This window comes from Leucoraja erinacea, chromosome 13 (assembly GCF_028641065.1).
Source record: "Leucoraja erinacea ecotype New England chromosome 13, Leri_hhj_1, whole genome shotgun sequence".
NCBI lineage: Eukaryota > Metazoa > Chordata > Chondrichthyes > Rajiformes > Rajidae > Leucoraja > Leucoraja erinaceus.
Genome location: NC_073389.1, coordinates 29,923,247 through 29,942,389, shown reverse-complemented (window position 1 = coordinate 29,942,389; position 19,143 = coordinate 29,923,247). Strand labels below are relative to the sequence as shown.

The 19,143-nt window shown below is 43.8% G+C and overlaps 1 protein-coding gene across 5 annotated transcripts in view; it reads right to left on the bottom strand.

Annotated features, from left to right (window-relative positions):
• Positions 1–332: 332 nt before the first annotated feature.
• Positions 333–19,143, bottom strand: part of lrch1 (leucine-rich repeats and calponin homology (CH) domain containing 1) — a 169,322-nt gene continuing 150,511 nt past the window's right edge. For 3 of the 5 annotated variants that reach the window (XR_008724438.1, XR_008724437.1, XR_008724439.1), the window contains 2 exons: positions 11,204–11,457; positions 333–4,289 (listed from right to left, as the gene is read on the bottom strand). Coding sequence is in view for 2 of the 5 variants with exons in the window: in XM_055644768.1 (XP_055500743.1) it covers positions 4,176–4,289 (114 nt within the window). In the remaining 3 variants the exon portion in view is untranslated. The remainder of the gene's footprint in view (positions 4,290–11,203; positions 11,458–19,143) is intronic. The other 2 variants (XM_055644768.1, XM_055644770.1) reach the window with 1 other exon arrangement.

The following is a 19,143-nucleotide window of genomic DNA, read 5'->3' as shown; positions in this document are numbered from 1 at the left end:
GCGGCAATATATTCTCATGACAAAATTCTGTTGTTATTAGAGGGGAAGCTGTAGATAGTGATGTTCCTCGGAGGTAGTTCCCCCGTCCCTCCGAGGTGGCGGGTTTGGAAAGTCAGCGCTGTGGTGGTACGCATTTTCCAGATGCTACCTACACACAGCAAGCGCCGGTGGATCGATCAGGTTCGCGCTCTGTTCAAGCTTGGTTTGTTCAGATTTTGCAATGATTGGCAGCTATTTTGGGAATTCGTTTCACGTAGAAACAAGTGTCAAGAAGCAGAGCGGCGTGAGGTTAAACTGGCTCCTGCTGGCACGAAGGCAGAAGACACGGGCTGTGCAAATAACATGACTTTATTATTTATGTTACGATAGAAGTGATTTCCACAGAATATACACTATGTACAATGGCTTAGATAACATCAAAGGCCGCACATGCAAAATGCGTTCCCCAAACTATATACAGACATCGGAAGATCTTTTGGCCATACACGTGGAACTGGGTTTCCCGAAAATCGATGACTTACTAAAACTTACAAAATAATAAGATAGAACAAGAATCTTTTTTTACACAATACATGCTGAAAGCCAGCCGTGAACAACAAAAAACTGATCGATTACACAATGTCATTTTAACAGCAAATGCTCAAAACCTGTAAATTAAAAAAAGCACAAAGTCGTCTATATACAATACAGGTGCATAAATCACTCGGTGAATTGCATTTTCCACAGCACGTTGCAGCTTGAAGATGCAAGTCGTTACTCATCTACCAATTGTGCTTCCACTAGACTTTCTGCTTCTGGTACAAAACAGTTTGCATTTTTTAAACAAAGATCGTTTTGCCTTCTATTACCGAAGATAATAGAAGAGCAATTGAGTGCATAGTTCCTTCTGCAGTCCTCTACGGTCCTGTTTTGTTTCTACCCTCCTAAAGCTGCAGTGAGCAATCTTGTTCAGGGTAGGTCTTGTAATCTGGATGTGATTGCAGGAGAACAGAAACACATGGGCGTGAAACTGAACAAATGATTGAACAATGCTCCCATTCCGATTTGTTTCTTTCAAGAAAACATAATTTTTGAATGCACTTTGTCATACTGACGATACAACTAACAGATTTTCCAGGAAACACGAAACTGCAGACGCTGGAATCTTGAGCAAAAAAAATACAAGCAGCTGGATGAACTCAGTGGGCAAGGCAGCATCTGTGGAGGGAAATGGACTGACGGTGTGTCGGGTAAAGACGTCTTCTGAGGTACGGCCCCGATCCCAAACGTTGTCTGTCCATTCCATCCACAGACGCGGCCTGACCGCTGAGTTACTCCAGCAATTTACTGTGTTTTGCTGACAAATCTTCCTGCTTGATGGCACCTTTCCTCTCACATGTAAACATAGCTTTTCATAAGCAGCTACCTCGGGAGACTACGGTTTACTTATATTTGTGATCGTGAAATGGTTTAGTAATCTTGTGCCTGGGGATAATTGGAAGAAGGTTCCTGTAATTCTCGTGGGGGTTCCCATTCAAGTCTCCTCCTGCAGCACCCGCTGCCGACACTCTCACTCCACGTACATCTCACTCCTAGCGCCCAGGCCGAGGATTGTGCTCTCGCCAGTGTCAGCAGACAAGTGGCAGAGACAGTGCTGCTGACTAACCCTGCACAGCAACCTCGCCTCTTGCGTGGCTATTGTTAATTCTGTTTAATGCAACCCACTTTACCCCTCTCTGCCCGACATGTTACTTGCTAATGGCGATACGAAGAAAAATACTCGTGGGAAACACAGAGAGTTCCACGTCACACTAACAAGCTGATCTAACAAGCAAGAGGTGGAATTACACTCGTTTCCTTGCACCCCTACCAGCATTGATGGTCCCGTGGGCCTGCCCCCACCTCGCCCCTCACATCTTCCTCACCCCCCTTCGCTGTCCTGCCAACACTTTCACCAAACCACTCATGAATAACGGACCTGTCACTGCGACCCCGGGAAACAATCTCTGAGACGAAATACCTAAGTTGAAACCACACCCATCACTCTTTCTTTTATTATCCTATTCCAATACTATTCTACAACGTGAATTTTCTGTCTAAATAAACATGGCGGTTGAATCTTTTAATATTCTCGTCCATTAAACTTCTCCCATGTTAACGTTCTTCGGGTGAGGATGGTCGGCCCACTGACCTCCCCTGTTCTGGTCTAAGAGCTCCAGTTCTGTCAGTTCCCAGGCTTCACGCCACAAGAAGTTGACAGCAAATCAATCAGATTAGTGCATCACTCTGATAATATAAAGCAATCATATTACATATGAAGAGAAATGTGGTGGAGTATATTCGATGCATTTACTTCATGTGCATGTTTATTAGAACAAATTGGACAAAAAGATCACACTGAGAAAGGAGCTGGACATACAATTGCGTTCAGGTGTGTGGGCAGCTAGTCATGCAGCTGTTGGGAGAGATGAGCTACCTGCCCCAGTAGCTCAGCAGATACATGCACTGCTCCCACAGTCCCTTCCCATTTGCAGCAATCCCAATCGGCCACTATTCCTGGCAGCTGGTACCCTCAGAGAGTACAGCTCTCCCTTTCATCTTCGTGCTCTCTTAATGTGAGCTCTGTCTTTCCTCTGTGTGTTGAGGTGCAATCAGCTTACAGTGAGTAAACCTATTGGGTGGCAGTCGGGGACACAGCTTCATTTGTGTTAACTGCAGTGTTCGGGAAGGCCAAGCTTCCCATTCACCACCTCATGTGAACTCGCTCTCCAAGACCACCACATAAACAACTTGCAACTCAACGTCGTTTGGTAGGGTACGATTCCTGAGTACTTTTACATTTTTAAGTGGTCCCCTAAATTGGCAATATAAAATAACTAACATTTGGGTTTGGCTTATAAAATTTCAGTCAGTTCCTGCAGCTCACACTGAATTCAGTACAACTGGTTAGATATTTACACAATGCACCACCAGCAAGTGCAGTAGGAAGGCGAGTGGTCAGCGTGAGTTTTATTGTTGCAGGACAAGGTCATGGATTAAATGTAGGAAAGTAGAGAGACTCAGTTCACCGTCGCACCAGACCGCAGGCATTGTGACAGGGCTAATCTGGACGGAGTTTTTGGTATTCTGACGATATAAAATGCTAACATCGATAATACTATCGAATGAAATGGCCTTTTAATGTAAACTTTAAGATTCTGGAGTATTTCATCTGGTCAAATATCAGAGCAACAAGGCACATTGGATTAGGAGACACTCCACTAATTCCCTGCAGAGGAAACAACCTGACTCTCCCCGCTCCTGATACGTAGTTACCTTAGATCACTCAGCTGAGCAGTAAATTCCTCTCCCCAATTGCCAGATCCCTTTGGAAAGTCAAACATCAATCTGATTCTATTTCTAATCTCAACTCACCAGTCTCAATGAACCAGAGATGCATGATCAGGAATGTGTTAAAGGGAATGAAGCACCCGGAGGAACTAATCGAGTGTGGACAAACTGTCGGTCAATTCTGCTTAGATTGTACTAAACCTTCGTTGGTAAATGTACTGACGGCAGCCTGAGACACCATCATACAGACGAGACTGCTTCCCAGACACTGCGTCAGATGAGTTCATGACTGCCCTTCTCTCTTACCAGATAATTTCACATACAAATCACCAGCACACTTTCAGGAAGTTAAAATTATTCAACAGATGAAATCAAGTGTTAACTAAAATGACTAAACTGCCACAGTAAAATGAAATTGCTCCAATCTTTAAAAATCAGTTTTAGCTGCAAGTCTTTCAAATTTACAATCTTCATCTCAATGGATGGGTAAAACATCTCCTGAATAAATAATATAAATAACTTATGACCATGTTCTAAACTTCCTCACGATCAAAAGCATTGTAATATCATAGCAACTAAACAAATTAACACAACCAAATTGTGTTTCTTTAATACATTAAAACATACTTAGGAATTTGGCTTTTCCTCACTTCTGCAAAAGCTGTAACTAACTGTAGTTGCAAAGTTAATGCATTGATTAAATACTGTGACATATGTAGTTTTTTAGTTATGCTTTTAAAACACGTTACGAGTGGCTCCACACGTCAGCTGAGGAAAAGTGTCCGCCTTTTGTACGTCGTGTCCTCGCCCTGGGCTTGCGGCTGTGCTGCTTGTGGTCAGGAGGTGGCAGCCCTGGGGCTCTGGATTCACAGAAACAATGGGGGTCTGCTCGCGGCCCAGTCCAACAGTGCTTGAACAGTCATACTTACTTTCAGCAACCCTTTTCCTTCCAATATGTGATGGGGCAAACATAGCTTCTCCTAAGGGAAGGTAGCACAAAAAAACCAGAAAGGTTAGCACGAACCATCCCAGGCACAGATGTGCAAGGAGAATTCTGTTAAGTCAAACCCAGAGTGATGGGCGGCAGGAAGAGAAAGCTGACCTGTCCTCTGGCTTCTGAACTGCTGTTCACATATCACCAACAGGACCAGTGCTAAGAGATTAGCAGGTCACCCACCCGCCTCTCAGATCACGCACACGCCAACACACACGCACACACTAATCACGTACCTCACCCGAGGCCATTGACAATGAGCGAAACCACACCAGCAGGTGAATCAGGAGAATCTTAAACTTCAGTCAGTGCCCAAATATCTTTCATGAATAGTTCCACAGATCAAGCACTGAAGCATCAGAGGGAATGCGAGCTGTTTTTTTCCGGGATCAGGTCTGTTCCATACTAGAACATCCTAGATGTCCTCATTTTTTAGGGAACAGGTTTCCCCTCTCCCATCATAGATGAGGCTCTCACTCTGTCTCCTCGGTATCCCGCAGTTCTGCCCTTGCTCCCCCTCCCCCTAGTCGCAACAGAAAGTCCCCCTTAGTACTTATCTTCCACCCCATCAGCCATCACATACAACACATAATCCTCCGAAATTTCCGCCACCTCCAATGGGGCCCCAACACTAGACACATTTTCCCATCTCCACCCCTTTTCACCATCCGCAGAAATCGTTCCCCCCGCAACACCCTGGTGAACCCATCCCTTCCCACCCTAACCACCCCCTCCCCAGCAACCGCAGAAGGTGCAACACCTGTCACAAAACCATCTCCCTTGACTGTCCAGGGACCCCGACAGTCCTTTCAGGTTAGGCAGAGGTTCACTTGCCTGTATCACAGGTTCATTTACTGTATCGGTTGTTCAAGATGCGGGCTCTTATACATCGGTGAAACCAAACGCAGACTGGACGATCGTTTCGCGGAACACCTTCGCTCACCCTGCCTGAACCAACCTGATCTCCCGGTTGCTGGACACTTTAATTCTCCTTCCCATTCCTATGCAGACCTTTCTGTCCTCGGTCTCCTCCATTGTCAGAGTGAGGCTCAACGCAAATTGGAGGAGCAGCATCTCATATTTTGTTTGGGCAGCTTACAGCTCAGTGGTATGAATATTGATTTATCTCACTTTAGGTAGCCCCCGCATTCCCTCCCCCACCCATGTCGCACTAGCTTCTCATTTTAAACAATAGACAATGGGTGCAGGAGTAGGCCATTCGGCCCTTTGAGCCAACACCGCCATTCAATGTGATCATGGCTGATCATCCCCAATCAGTACCTCGTTCCTGCCTGTAGTGGCCATTTGGCTTAATTTTGTGTGTCATAAATTATGGCATTTGCCTTTAAATTTTGTCTGCCTGTATTTATGTGGGTGGGATTTATTATGTAGTCGGAGGCATGTTTGCGGCTGGGATTTTTGGGAGAAGCTTGTAGCTTTTTAGTTAGTTCGGAGAAAGCATGGCAGGAAGGCATATCTTTCGACCTTGCTCCGCCTTCTATCATGGGTTAGAAACATAGAAACATAGAAATTAGGTGCAGGAGTAGGCCATTCGGCCCTTCAAGCCTGCACCGCCATTCAATATGATCATGGCTGATCATCCAACTCAGTATCCCGTACCTGCCTTTTCTCCATACCCTCTGATCCCCTTGGCCACAAGGGCCACATCTAACTCCCTCTTAAATATAGCCAATGAACTGGCCTCAACTACCCTCTGTGGCAGAGAGTTCCAGAGATTCACCACTCTCTGTGTGAAAAAAGTTCTCCTCATCTCGGTTTTAAAGGATTTCCCCCTTATCCTTAAGCTGTGACCCCTTGTCCTGGACTTCCCCAACATCGGAAACAATCTTCCTGCATCTAGCCTGTCCAACCCCTTAAGAATTTTGTAAGTTTCTATAAGATCCCCTCTCAATCTCCTAAACTCTAGAGAGTATAAACCAAGTCTATCCAGTCTTTCTTCATAAGACAGTCCTGACATCCCAGGAATCAGTCTGGTGAACCTTCTCTGCACTCCCTCTATGGCAATAATGTCCTTCCTCAGATTTGGAGACCAAAACTGCACGCAATACTCCAGGTGTGGTCTCACCAAGACCCTATACAACTGCAGTAGAACCTCCCTGCTCCTATACTCAAATCCTCTTGCTATGAAAGCCAACATGCCATTCGCTTTCTTTACTGCCTGCTGCACCTGCATGCCTACCTTCAATGACTGGTGTACCATGACACCCAGGTCTCGCTGCATCTCCCCCTTTCCCAATCAGCCACCGTTTAGATAATAATCTGCTTTCCCGTTTTTGCCACCAAAATGGATAACCTCACATTTATCCACATTAAACTGCATCTGCCAAACATTTGCCCACTCACCCAGCCTATCCAAGTCACCTTGCAGTCTCCTAGCATCCTCCTCACACCTAACACTGCCCCCCAGCTTAGTGTCATCCGCAAACTTGGAGATATTGCCTTCAATTCCCTCATCCAGATCATTAATATATATTGTAAATAGCTGGGGTCCCAGTACTGAGCCTTGCGGTACCCCACTAGTCACTGCCTGCCATTGTGAAAAGGACCCGTTTACTCCTACTCTTTGCTTCCTGTTTGCCAGCCAGTTCTCTATCCACATCAATACTGAACCCCCAATGCCATGTGCTTTAAGTTTGTATACTAATCTCTTATGTGGGACCTTGTCGAAAGCCTTCTGGAAGTCCAGATACACCACATCCACTGGTTCTCCCCTATCCACGCTACTAGTTACATCCTCGAAAAATTCTATAAGATTCGTCAGACATGATTTACCTTTCGTAAATCCATGCTAACTTTGTCCAATGATTTCACCACTTTCTAAATGTGCTGCTATCCCATCTTTAATAACTGACTCTAGCAGTTTCCCCACTACCGATGTTAGGCTAACTGGTCTGTAATTCCCCGTTTTCTCTCTCCCTCCCTTCTTAAAAAGTGGGGTTACGTTTGCTACCCGCCAATCCTCTGGAACTACTCCAGAATCTAAGGAATGTTAGAGCTTTCCAACATTAAAGAAGTTTTCTAACGTTTCGGAAAAAATGCGGAGCTTTCTAACATTGATCAGTCTGGATGAATATCTTACTGTTTTACTTAAACAATAAAGAAACTATTAATCAAGATTAATGAAGAGTGTTTGAAGATTTATCTTTCGACGGCTTTGAATGTCTCGTGGAGAGCTCTCATGCGTAAAACGATTCTATCTCCTTACCCCGTGTCTGCTCCTAGTAGCTAGAGGGAGCAATTCCTTGAACGATATAATAATCTGCCACTATACTGCCTTCTTCTCATTTTCACTCTACAAACAGCTTACAGTGACCTCTTTCCTTTATCATTCTCACTTTTTTGTATTTCTTTCATTCATTGTTCCTTATCTCTCCACATCACCATTTATATCTCTCGTTTCTCTCATCCCTAATCAGTCTGAAGGGCCTCGACCCGAAACGTGACCCATTCCTTCTCTCCAGAGATGCTGCCTGTCCTGCTGAGTTTCTCCAGCTTTTTGTGTCTACCAATATTATTGATCCCAACCGAAAGTGCCCCACCACATTTACACGATGCCCAGGTTCACTGCCTGCTCAGAGAAAATGTTCGGGTGTGCACCCCAAGTCTCATGTCGTGGAAGGAAAGCTAGAGGAGAGAATTCTTCAAGATAGAATTTACTTCCATTTGGAAGAGAATGGGTTAATTGGGGACAATCAGCATGGGTTTGTAGTGACAAATCATGCCTTACTAACTCTAGATAGAGTTTTTTTGAGGTCGCGACGGAGATGATCGATGAGGGGAAGGCTGTTGTCAACATGGATTTTAAAAAGGCATTTGATAAGGTCCCCATTGTAGGCTGACCCAAAAGATTAAGATGCATAGGATTAACAGTGACTTGGTCGTATGGATTCAGAACTGGTTTACTGATATGTCAAGTGGTTGTGGCTGAGGACAACATTCAGGCTGGAGGTTTGTGACCAGTGGAGTCCCATATGGATCTGTGCGGGACCGCTGCTGTTTGTGATATATATCCATAATGTTTGGGACAAAGACCCATCATTTATATATTTGCCTCTGTACTCCACAATTTGAGATTTGTAATTTTTAAAAAATCACATGTGGTTAAAGTGCACATTGTCAGACTTTATTATAGGGTATTTATTATACATTTTGGTTTAACCATGTAGAAATTACAGCTGTGCTTATAAATGGTCCTCTCATTTTAGGGCAGCATAATGTTTGGGACTCATGGCTTCACAGGCATTTGCAATTGCTCAGGTGTGTTTAATTGCCTCCTTAATGCAGGTACAAGAGAGCTCTCAGCACCTAGTCTTTCCTCCAGTCTTTCCATCACATTTGGAAACTTTTATTGCTGTTTATCGACATGAGGACCAAAGTTGTGCCAATAAAAGTTAAAGAAGCCATTATGGGACTGAGAAACAAGAAAATAACTGTTAAGGCCAAACCAAACCTTACTTCGGCTTACCAAAATCAACTGTTTGGAACATCATTAAGAAGAAAGTGAGCACTGGTGAGCTTACTAATCGCAAAGGGACTGGCAGGCCAAGGAAGACATCCACAGCTGATGACAGAAGAATTCTCTCTATAATAAAGGAAACCCCCCAAACACCTGTCTGACAGATCAGAAACACTCTTCAGGTGTCCGGTGTGGATTTGTCAATGACCACTGTCTGCAGAAGACTTCATGAACAGAAACACAGAGGCTACACTGCAAGATGCAAACCACTGGTTAGCCATAAAAATAGGATGGCCGGGTTAGTTTCCCAAGTACTTAAAAGAGCAACCAGAGTTCTGGAAAAAGGTCTTGCGGATAGATGAGTCGAAGATTAACATATCAGAGTGATGAAGGAGAGAAGGAACTGCCAAGCAGTCATTGCATGCAAAGGATATGCAACAAAATACTAAACATGACTGCTTTCATTTGCATAACATTGCAGTGTCCCAAACATTATAGTGCCCTGAAATGTGTAAACACTGCTGGAATTTCTACATAGTGAAACCAAAATGTATAAAAATTGCCTTTAATAAAATCTGACAAGGTGCACTTTAACCACATGTGATTTTTTTTCTATTACAAATCTCAAATTGTGGAGCACTGAAGCAAATAAATAAATGATGGGTCTTTGTCCCAAACATTATGGAGGGCACTGTATATCAAAATGAACCTACATGTAGATGGATTGGTTATTAAGTTTGCAGAAGATACAAAACATACTGGACTCACGGATTTTGAGAAGGGCTGTCAAAGTTTACAATGGGATATAGATCAGCTACAGAAACTGGTGGAGAAATAGCAGATGGAGTTTAATCCGAGCAAGTGTGAGGTTGTACTTTGGGAGGTTGGATAATATACAATTAATGGCAAGACCTTTAACACCATTCATGTACAGAGGGATTTGGGGGTCCAAGTCCATAACTCCCTGAAAGTGTTTAAGAAGGAACTGCAGATGCTGGAAAATCAAAGGTAGACAAAAGTGCTGGAGAAACACAGCGGGTGCAGCAGCATCTATGGAGCGAAGGAAATAGGCAACGTTTCGGGCCAAAACCCTTCTTCAAACTGATGTAGGGTGGGGAGAAGAAAGGAAAAAGGAAGAGGAGGAGCCCGAGGGCTGAGGGAGAGCTGAGAGGGGGAGGAGACAACAAGTGCTACCGGAAATTGGAGAATTCAATGTTTATGCCGCTAGGGTGCAGACTGCCCAAGTGGAATATGAGGTGCTGCTCCTCAAATATCCGATGGTGCTCACTCTGGCCATGGAGGAGGTCACTGTTTTCTCTGGAGTGTCAGAGGTTGAGGGGAGATTTGAAAGAAGTATATAAAATTACGACGGGCCTAGATAAGGTAGACAGTCAGAACCTTTAACCCGGGATGTTGATATCAAATACTAGAGAGCACAGCTTTAATGTGAGAAGAGCAAAATTTAAAGGAGATTTGTGAGGCAGGATTTTTCATTCATAAGGTGGTGGATGCCTGGAACCTACTACCCTGGGTGGTTGAGGCAGGTACGAAAGTGGCATTCAAATGGCTTTTGGATAGGTATATGGATATACAGGAAATAGTGAGATATGGATTATGTGCAGACAGATAAGAGCTTGTGGGCCAAAGGACCTGTTCCTGTGGTGTACTGTTCATAGGTCTGGCAATGTGTCTATCCCAGGCTAGCTGAAGTGAATCCATGAGTGGTATTCTGAGTCACTCAGCACCATGCATGGATTTTACCAGCAATAATCTAGACTGCGCATCTCTCACTCTCCCAGGTTTGGTACACACACGGCCTTGGCCTCCTTGTTGTACTTAACGATTCAGGTTATTTTAGATCCTCCCTGCATTGCCTTGTGCCAACAAAAATTAGGTAATCACCTCAGCATCACCAAAGCCGCCGCCTATTCCCAGGGTGGCCTCGGCAGAGACCAGAGTTGACCACAGGATGGCGCTAAAAGGCAACCATCCTGATGGACAGTTTCCTATTGCAGAGTAATTGATTCCCACATATTTATGTAAATGTATATCCAGGCAGATATCCAGGTAAATGTATATCCGTGGCACGTAGCTGGGGTACAAATGACAATTGAGCCTTTAAATTACCGGAAGACGAGGATGTAAATATCTATCCAAAAGAAACATGTTTCTTCAGAATGTCTTCACTGCTCCCCTTTGCTTTACACTTTGCTTGGGACCACATGAACAAAGCCACGGCCCCTATTGTGATGCAGGAAGGTACATGACATTGTGTGTTCCATGAAAAAAGTCACAGCGTAGAAACAGGCCTTTCAGACCAACATACTCATGGTGACCCATCTAATCCCATTAACCTGCACTATGTCTGCAGAATTATTATAACGGAATGAACAGACAGTGGGTATTAAAAAGAATACAAATACCTGCAATTGGATTATAAACACGGTGCGAGGATATATGCACATGCAATGTTCTAAACCAGAACGCTCCAGTTGTAAGTAATATATAGCAGCACTAAAAAGAAAGCGTGGAATACACAAAAGCCAAACATATCCCAAGTGAAAAAGGCTGGTGTTGGCTGTTGGACTTTCTCCCTGTGTGCCAGCAGTGCGGCAACAGTCCTTTGAATGGAGTGGACGTCCGACTGCAGGATGTCGTACGGAGAGCAGAGGTCAGCCTGTCCGAGGGGCAGCACAGGGCAGAAGAACAATGCATGAAATTACAAATACAGAACTTAGCAAGAGACCGAATGAACAAGAACCAACAGGCTATATTAGTAGCATGCATGGGATAACCGTGCTACCTTGCAATGTCTATTGTCTAAGAAAGCAGCCAGAACTATGGGATGCACTTGCTAAGAAGGTTTAAGGTTAAAACAAGAAAATAGATGCTATTCTTAAGCTGTTAATGCAGCTGTGGGTCAGAGAGGATTTCTAAAGCTGCTATGCCATCTTAGTCTTTAGACACATGGAAGCTGGGAGAGAAGCAGGAGAGAAGCGTGTGACAAGCTCATGTGTCTAAAGATGGTTCATCTATCAGATATGCCAGCTCTCTGACAGTCCTGGTACTAATAAACCAAACCTCTTGATTCTCACAGGTGTGAAGCATTGAAGTGAAATCATCAACCCAAGGCATCCTAAGCCAGCAAGTCAAAGGCAGGGATTTTGTTCAAAAATAAAGGAAGGCCATGGTTTAGATGTAATTTCGTGCTCGAAATAGATTAAATCAATCTCTACATTTTTTTGCATTGGAAGTATTATTTTACCTTCCAAGCATCAAGTAATTCTCTATACATATAATGTCTGCCCAGTTGTGTTTGCAGCTCATTCTGGACATGGAATTGTATCCAGTCAATTACCTTTGTGTCCTAAATCAAACAGACTGCTGCTGGGACAGGCCTCACTTGCACACAGATGTATCTGTGAGATTGTAAAGCAAGCACTGCACCAGTTAGTCTGCTGCTGGGTCTCCCTGCCAAGTCACTGTTTCACTGATAGTGATTTCAAGCCATGACCTCAACTGCCACTATTTTGAGAGCAACACATCGGGAAAAAAAGGGGGGGGGGGGGGGGGGGGGGGGGGGGGTGGCAGCTCCTGAGGCCGGCAATGGCTGTAACTTGAACCAAAGCATGCTGTGGAAATGGACCAAATAATTGATAATTGCTAATGTCCCCCACAGATGCTGTCTGACCCGCTGAGTTCCTCCAGCGGTTTGTTTTTTACTGCAGCCTCTTGTATCTCCATGAGATTGACAGCCTGATGTGTTTAGAGTGAACCAGGCTCGATCAGTTCCTAATAATTTATGGGATCAAGGATCACTTGCTAGCTACCACATACTCTTCAAAATAAAGGTACCAAGCTAAAAACACCCCATTTTGCAGCAGCATCCATATGTTGCGATCCGGTTGAGCTGATGTGTCCCATTTTGCAAACATGTGCTGACAGGGAAGACTCTGGGGTGAGCTCCCGGGCAGTGGTACTCTCCACAAATCCAGATAGATCACTGAGCACAATGTTCTCAATACCACACAAGAGAAAACCCAAGAGGTCTGGAGGGAAGTAGAGCTTTGTTCTTTCTAGACAAGCGGCTGTTACATAGATTTAAGAAAGATGTGGAGCCAGAAAGATTGTGACTTACAGACGATCTGGCTGCCATTATCTTAAATCATCAGAGAAAGGACAACAAGTACCCGTGTAAGCAACTATGGATGAAGCAACTATGGATCTGCAACTAAGGGGAGCCAATGCAGAAACTACTCATCTGATGGGCGACTCAGACAACAGATTTTTGAGGCACTCCTTTCTTCATGCACATTAAATCCATTCAATCCCTGGGCTGTGCAAACATGGGCCTCAGTCTTTAAAACATTCATAGAATTACAAGTGGTTGGGAGTGAGTTTTAAGATGATAAATTAACCCCGTGGTAAGATGATTTGTACATTACACAAAAAAGGTGTTGCTGATTTGTGAGCCCAGTTTAAAGCAGAAATTAGATTCTAAAGATGTTCAAAGAATCTATAGAATTATTTCTTACAATGTGAAGTCCAAGCCCAACGGGAGATTCAAGATGTTTGGTAATAGAACAAATGGTCATCTGCCCATGACCAGCTGGCGACTTCCTTTGCCTGGGTTACAGTTGATCCTTGGGTTATCTCTTCCTTCATCACTTCTAAATCTTCTCATCCTCCCAGCCTTAACTGCACCTTCAGCCTTTCCAGAATAATCCCACCCACTCTTATTCTCCCCAGAGATAAAACTTGTCAACATGCAACCTGTTTATAGTTAAGATGCTATGAACAATTAGGTACGTTGTTCAGTTTGCTTCTATTGAACAAATGTGTGGAAAACTAGGCTGTTAAGATAGAATTGTTAACTTTTTAGGAGATATACTGCAATTCATTGGTGGGAACGGGCCCATTTTAAAGTCAGCCACACATGATGTACAAGTAGAATGACCCCCCCCCCCCCCCTTCACTGTAAGGTCTACTTGTACCATCCTAGAGAAGGTTCCACACCTGCTCTGGCTAAAGCTGGAAGTGCAACCTGATTTAGAGACAACTTGATCTATTCCTATTCCATTTTATAGCAGAACAGAGAGAAATTAATATCGGAAATGGAATAAAGCCCTTGTTCCCTTCAGTGTTGGTTTGGAAAGAGGGAATAAAGGGTAAGTACAGTCTCAAGTTCTTTTAAGACCCATCAACACGTGCCCTTGGTTACAATCATTACACTACATGTCTTATGGTACAAGACAAGGCATGGAGCGAGTTCTCACCATTGGACAACTCTGTTCATTATCTCATCAAAAAAAAAAATATATATAGTTAGCTCTAGCATTTGGTTTGTGTAATAAATAAACCCATGAATCATTAGGTAGACACAAAATGCTGGAGTAACTCAGCGGGACAGGCAACATCTCTGGAGAGAAGGAATGGGTGATGTTCCGGGTCAAGACCCTTCTTCAGACTGATGTCAGGGGAGTTGGTGGGACAGAGATAGAATGTAGACGGAGACAGTAAGACTGGTGGGAGAACTGGGAAGGGGAGGGGATGGAGAGACAGGGAAAACAAGGGCTATGTGAAGTTAGAGAAGTCAATGTTCATACCGCTGGGGTGTAAGCTACCCAAGCAAAATATTAAGTGCTGTTCCTCTAATTTTTGTGCTGAGCCTCACTCCGACAATGGAGGAGGCCCAGGACACAAAGGCCAGTTTGGGAATGGGAGGGGGGAGTTAAAGTGCTGAGCAACCGGGAGCTCAGGTAGATTAAGGCGAACTGAGCGGAGGTGTTCAGCGAAACAATCGCCGGGCCTGTGCTTGGTCCTGGAACAGCGGATACAATAGATGAGGTTGGAGGAGGTTTGAATCATTAACTCTCTCTCTTTATTAAAACAGATTGGCTCACAGTTTTCAACATAATCATTAAGATCAAAGTGTTTTAGATTCTATGAGTTAAAAATGTTACAGGGACCAAAATCAACTTTTGTCTCTAAATTAAATCATACAAAAGAGGATTTATATTATTGTGTAGGATTTGGGAACTGCGTGTTTTTCACTGGCAGAATACTTGCTGCTGGACCTGGGACTGATCAAATATGCAGAAAAGTAACAACTCCATATAAACAAAAGAAAAACAATCAAGATCCCTAAATCTTCTTGATCTTTAATTTAGTGAACTGAAATGCGTGTGTGTTTTAAGAGTAGCACTCTATCTCCTGTGCTGTTAACTACAACTACCTGTGGAAAAGTATAGTCTGTGGAAGCTTGATTAGATGGTGAGAAGGATAGGTGGGAGGCAGGGAAATAAAACAGGATGAAACATTCGGCCTGAAAGCCACTCCCCATTTTAAGATGACATGTTTAGAATATGCCAGACCACAAGATGAGTAATCTCTGGATTACTCCCAGTGCATGTGCAAGTGAGGGCAGGAATAGAATGGTAGGCCAGATGAATACATGGCTGAGGAGCTGGTGCAGGGTGCGAGGACTCGGGTTTTTACTTCATTGGGATGTCTTCTGGGGTATAGGTGACCAGAGGAGAAGTTGAGTGAAAATACTGCAGTCAAAGAGAGCAAGATGAGTGGACAGGACAACCAGCCCCAATTCAAAGAGAGAAGGAAGACCTGGGGTTTAAACTATATGTATTTCAATGCAAGAGGCATAACAGGTAAGACAGACAAATGCAGGCGTGGATTTGCCCAGGAGACTGGGATATCACAGCTATGACAGAAACACGGTTGAGACAATGGCAGGATTAGTAGCTCAATGTTTCAGGGAGCAGATGCTACAGGCTTGATGGACGGACAGGTAAGAGAGGAGGGATTGGCTATTTTGATGAGAGAAATTCTAACAAATGAGCTTAGAGATTATATTCTTAGGATATCATCCAGAAAGGCTATATGGACTGAAATTAGAAACAAGGTGGGTTCTGGAGATTCTACTATAAGTCCTCCAATAGTCAGCGGGAAATACAGGAGCATGGTAGATCACAGATGGCTGTAATAATAATAGGGTAGAATTAGTGGGAGATTTTAACTTCCCTATTATTAACTGGGTCATCCAAAGTGCCAAGGGCTTGAACAGGATGGAATTTGTTAAATATGTCCAGTGTTCTTAATCAACATATAGAGGGCACAACACTGGACCTCTTCTTAGGGGAACGAAGTAGTGTAAGTGACTGAAGTCTCAGTGGGGGAACATTTTGAGACCAGTGACCATAATTCAGTTACTCTTAAAATAGTAATGTGGAAAGCTGGGATTGGTCCACCAGTTAAGGTCCTAAATTGGGCAAGGCTAATTTTGAAGCCCTTCAACTGGAATGTTTACACCCAGATCAACTGGGTGAGATTGTTTGTGGATAAAGTGGAAACATTTGAGAAGTGTGATTGAGGTGGATCTGGCAAGTGGACATGAGATGGGTCTGGCAGGTAAGGAAAATCTCAGGAGATTCTACAGGTATATTGGAGTAAAAGGGAGACAAAATAACAAATAGGTCCATTTAAAGCCACAAAGATGGGGGAAATATTAAACAAACATTTTTCATCAGTGTTTACTGTGGAGAAGATCCTGGGAGGGCATTGAAGTGGATAAATCCCCGGGATCCTATCTTGTGGGAAAAAATTGTGGAGATCCTAGCAGAGATATTTGCTTCATCTTTAGCCAAAGATTAAATTTCAGAAGAGAGAAGGGCAGCAAGGAGAAGCAAGGGAACTACAGGCTGGTGAGCCTGATATCAATTGTGGGTAAATTACTGGAGGGGATTCCAAGGGACAAGGTTTAGTAGAATTTGGATGGACAAGAACTGATTAGGGATAGTCAGCACAGACTGGTACATAGGGGCAGCACAGTGGCACAGCTTGTAGAGCTGCTGTCTCACAGCACTAGACATTTGGGTTCAATCATGACCTTGAATGCTGTCTGTGTGGAGTTTGCATGTTCTCCCTCTGACCATATAGCCTCTGGTTTTCTCCCACATCCCAAAGACATGCGGGTTTGTAGGTTAATTTATGTCTATAATTTGCTCCTAGTGCGTAGGGAGTTATCGTAAAAGTGGGATAATATGGAACTAGTGTGAACGGCATTGGCCTGGTGGGATGAAAGGTCTGTTGCCATGCTATATCTACCTCTAAATTTTGTAAGTCACCAAGAGGATTGATGAGGGCAAGGCAGTGGATGTGTTTGCATAGACTTTAACAAGGCCTTTGACCAGGTTCCATCTGGAAGATTAAATTGCATGAGATCCACGAAGATGTAGCTAATTGCATACATAAGATGGAAGGAGGCAGAGATGGTGGAAGATTATTTCTTGCACTGGAGGCCAATGACTAATGGGCTCTGGAATTGGTGCTGGCCCCATTGTTGTTTTTCATCTTTATTAACAATTTGAATCAGATTGCACAAGGCGTGGCTAGTACGTTTGCAGATGACACTAAAACAGGAGGTATAGCAGACAGTGAAAAAGCATTACAGTGGGATCTTGATCAGCTGGGCTAGGGGACGGCAAATGGCCTTCAGTTCAGATAGGTGGGAGGCGCTGCATTTTGGGAAATCAAACCAGGATAGTATTTTCATGTGAACAATAGGAGAGTAAAGTGGAACAGTGGGACATAGGAGTACATAGTACAGACAGAGTGGTATCACAAGTAGACAGGGTAGTAAAGGTGTTTGGGACCCCAGTGTTCATCACAGTAGATGGGATGCTGTGTTGTAGTTGGACAAGATATTGGCGAGGCTGGTCTTGGAGTATTGTGTACAATTTTGGTTACCCTGATATAGTAAAGACATCATTAAGATAGAAAGAGTGCAAAGAATATTTACAAGAATATTTACAAGTATTCATCGGAGCATAGGAGACTGAGGGATTACCTTATAGAGGTGTACCACATAATGAGGGGCATAGTTTAGGTGAAAACACACAGTCCTTTCTCCAGCAAAAGAGGAATCAAGAACTAGAAGACAGAGGTGTAATGTAGACACAAGAAACTGCATATGCTCGATTACAAAAAATAGGCACAAAGTGCTAAAATAACTCAGTGGGTCAGACCGCATCTCTGTATAATATGGATAGGCGATGTTTGGTGCAGGTCCCTTCTTCCCCTTCCACTGATTGTAATAGCAGGGGAAGCTTGAAGAGAGGTGGGGGTGGGCCAAGGTTTGCCAAGTGAGAGTAGGATACAGGTGAGGGGGGGTGGAGGTTTGATTGGCAGATCGTTAGACAAAGGGCAGAGATGAAAAGACAAAGAATGTGAGATAAGATATAGAAGAGGCCGAGGAAGGAATATAGGTGGAAGGGGACCGGGTGGGGGTCTGAGAGAAATGGGTGTCCATCCAGATAGGGCACAGGGAAGAGAGTGGGGAAATGAGGTGGGGGGGAGAGGGTTATTTGTAAGTTAATTACCTAAAATAGGAGTATTCAACATTCATAGATTCAAGGAGAGAGGGGAAAGATTTGAGGAAAAACTTTTTCACACAGATTGGTGATACATATATGGACCAAGCTGCCAGATGAAGGTCATCAGGTAGGTACAATAATGACATTTAAAAGTCATTTAGGCATTGTCATGGATAGGAAGAGAGGGGGAGAAAGAGAGGGGGAAATGCTAAATGCAGGCAAATGGGACTTGCTTAGATGTGGCATTTTGGTCGGCGAGGATGAGTTGGACCAAAGGGCCTGTTTCCATGCTGTATGACTAAAATAAATCAGTTCCCTGTCATTATCAATGGACTCATCTGAATAGTGCTATCATCGCCCCTTCAGCTACATTCTGTCAGAGGTCCTTTCAGCAACTGACTTGGAGATACTGGAATTCATCCCCACTTACCATACAAACATTCCCCGTACAAAATTCACCTCATAAAAGCAGAGTCACACCACCAAGGCCTCCTGGAACCTAATGTTACAGGGAATTGCTGGGCTTTATACATCCACTAATCAATTAGAACATATTACACACAGTAGCCCTGTTGTGTCTTTCTGTGTTCCTAACAGGAAGAAAAACAGTGTGCCCACAGATATTCTACATTGGGTAAACTGTATAAATCACTCTTTGCAGCATGCAATTATGCAAAAGTACATGAAACTGCAAATAGCAGAAATAAGATATTTAACTTTCATTGTCAAAAGCAGAAATGGTGGTGTGTGAAAAACACTTTGTCCATAACTCAGTGGCCTGAACTGGTGATCTTAATAGACTATCACACATGCACTAGCAAAGGCAGAGTCTCAGACCACAAGCCCAGCTTTACTGGGATGCTCAACATTACACTGGCAAATTAGTCCAGACCCAATGCAGGATGCGAGACCCACTGACAACAACAGGGATTAAAGGCCTTAGATCAGCATAAAACTGGAAGCCCAGTCAACTT